We start from the raw sequence: 1,168 nt of genomic DNA, 5'->3' as shown, positions 1-1,168 counted from the left end.
AACCAAAAAATCCCATGTGGCTTTGGCTTTCTGAAACGTGTTACAGTGCTACCAAGAAGCGATTCTGAAAGCATCTGAAAAACGTGCAAAATGTCTGAAAACAGAGCCTGGCAACTGAGACAGTTTGCAAGCGTGATTCAGAGGTCTGCCAAGGAAACAAAAGAAGCCTCCCTCCTCCCGGTGAGACCGCACACGGCACCAGGGGTGCTCCGGGCACTATTTACTGTCAGGTAGGTGGAAAGCAAGAGTCTGTGCAGGAGCGGTACATACTAGGGATCGCTCTCTGGCAGGGACGGGGCCATGGAGTTTCCATTGGTTGGGGAACCGCCCAGCTTTAGTTTTTGCAGATATTCGGCATGCACGGGCTTGTGGCACTGGAGAACCTTGATCGCATCTTCGATTTTGAACCACTCTCGCTTCCTCCCAATGCTAACCGAATCTTCCCAATCCTCCAGAATCTCAGTGACAGTCAGTACATACACGTACGTTCTGTGCTTGCGATCTTGGTTCTCCTCGAAAATGCCCAGGAGCCGGCCTAACTTCCCCTTGACTCCCGCCTCTTCGTACACCTCGCGGACTGCAGCACCGCCCGGCTCCTCCTCGGGCTCCATGCCCCCGCCCGGCACGATCCAGCGGTCCGGGTACCGACTGCTACTCACTAACAGCACCTCGTCCTCGCGCTCGCTCCGGAAGCACAGGCACGCCGCCCGCTTCTTGAACCCCTCCGGGTCGTAGGTCCGCGTCTGGTTCGGCTTGCACTTCATCCTCGAGGCCGCTCGCCGCTGCTCGGGTCCCCGCTGCCGCCGCCACCGGACCGAGGGACTCCGAGGTGCTGCGGGGAGAAAGGGCCGCGGCGACGGGCGAGGAGAGAGAAGCGTCTCAGCCCGCGAGCCCCGGGAGCTCGGGGAAGATGAGGCGGGGGCGGGGACGGAGGCGGGGGCGCGCGAGGTACGTCAGTCGGTCCGTCCCCCCGCGCGGCCGGGGGGTCCCGGGCGCAGACGCCTGAGTGGAGGAGGCGCCGCCGCCACCGCCCCCATCCCCGCCTCCGCCCTGGAGCCCGCCATTCTGCACGGAGCCCACCGCGTCTCCGGCGCACGTCCTCGTCCCTCCCTCCTCAGCCGACGGGGCCGGGGTTGAGCGAGGTGAGGCGCATTCGCGGGCGCGTCCG

At 63.6% G+C, this 1,168-nt stretch overlaps 1 protein-coding gene across 1 annotated transcript; it reads right to left on the bottom strand.

The window, feature by feature from the left end:
* Positions 1-269: 269 nt before the first annotated feature.
* Positions 270-909, bottom strand: LOC112061833 (diphosphoinositol polyphosphate phosphohydrolase 3-beta). The gene has a single exon (XM_024118109.2). It carries the CDS (start codon positions 762-764, stop codon positions 270-272), a length of 495 nt encoding a protein of 164 aa, XP_023973877.1. The 5' UTR covers positions 765-909.
* Positions 910-1,168: the final 259 nt, after the last annotated feature.

This window comes from Physeter macrocephalus, unplaced genomic scaffold (genome assembly GCF_002837175.3).
Source record: "Physeter macrocephalus isolate SW-GA unplaced genomic scaffold, ASM283717v5 random_5244, whole genome shotgun sequence".
In the NCBI taxonomy this organism is placed as follows: Eukaryota; Metazoa; Chordata; class Mammalia; order Artiodactyla; family Physeteridae; genus Physeter; species Physeter macrocephalus.
This window is presented reverse-complemented; position numbering and strand designations above follow the sequence as displayed.

Excerpts from the sequence above, each read along its gene's own strand:
- LOC112061833 (XM_024118109.2), bottom strand. The coding sequence starts at position 764 with ATGAAGTGCAAGCCGAACCAGACGCGGACCTACGACCCGGAGGGGTTC.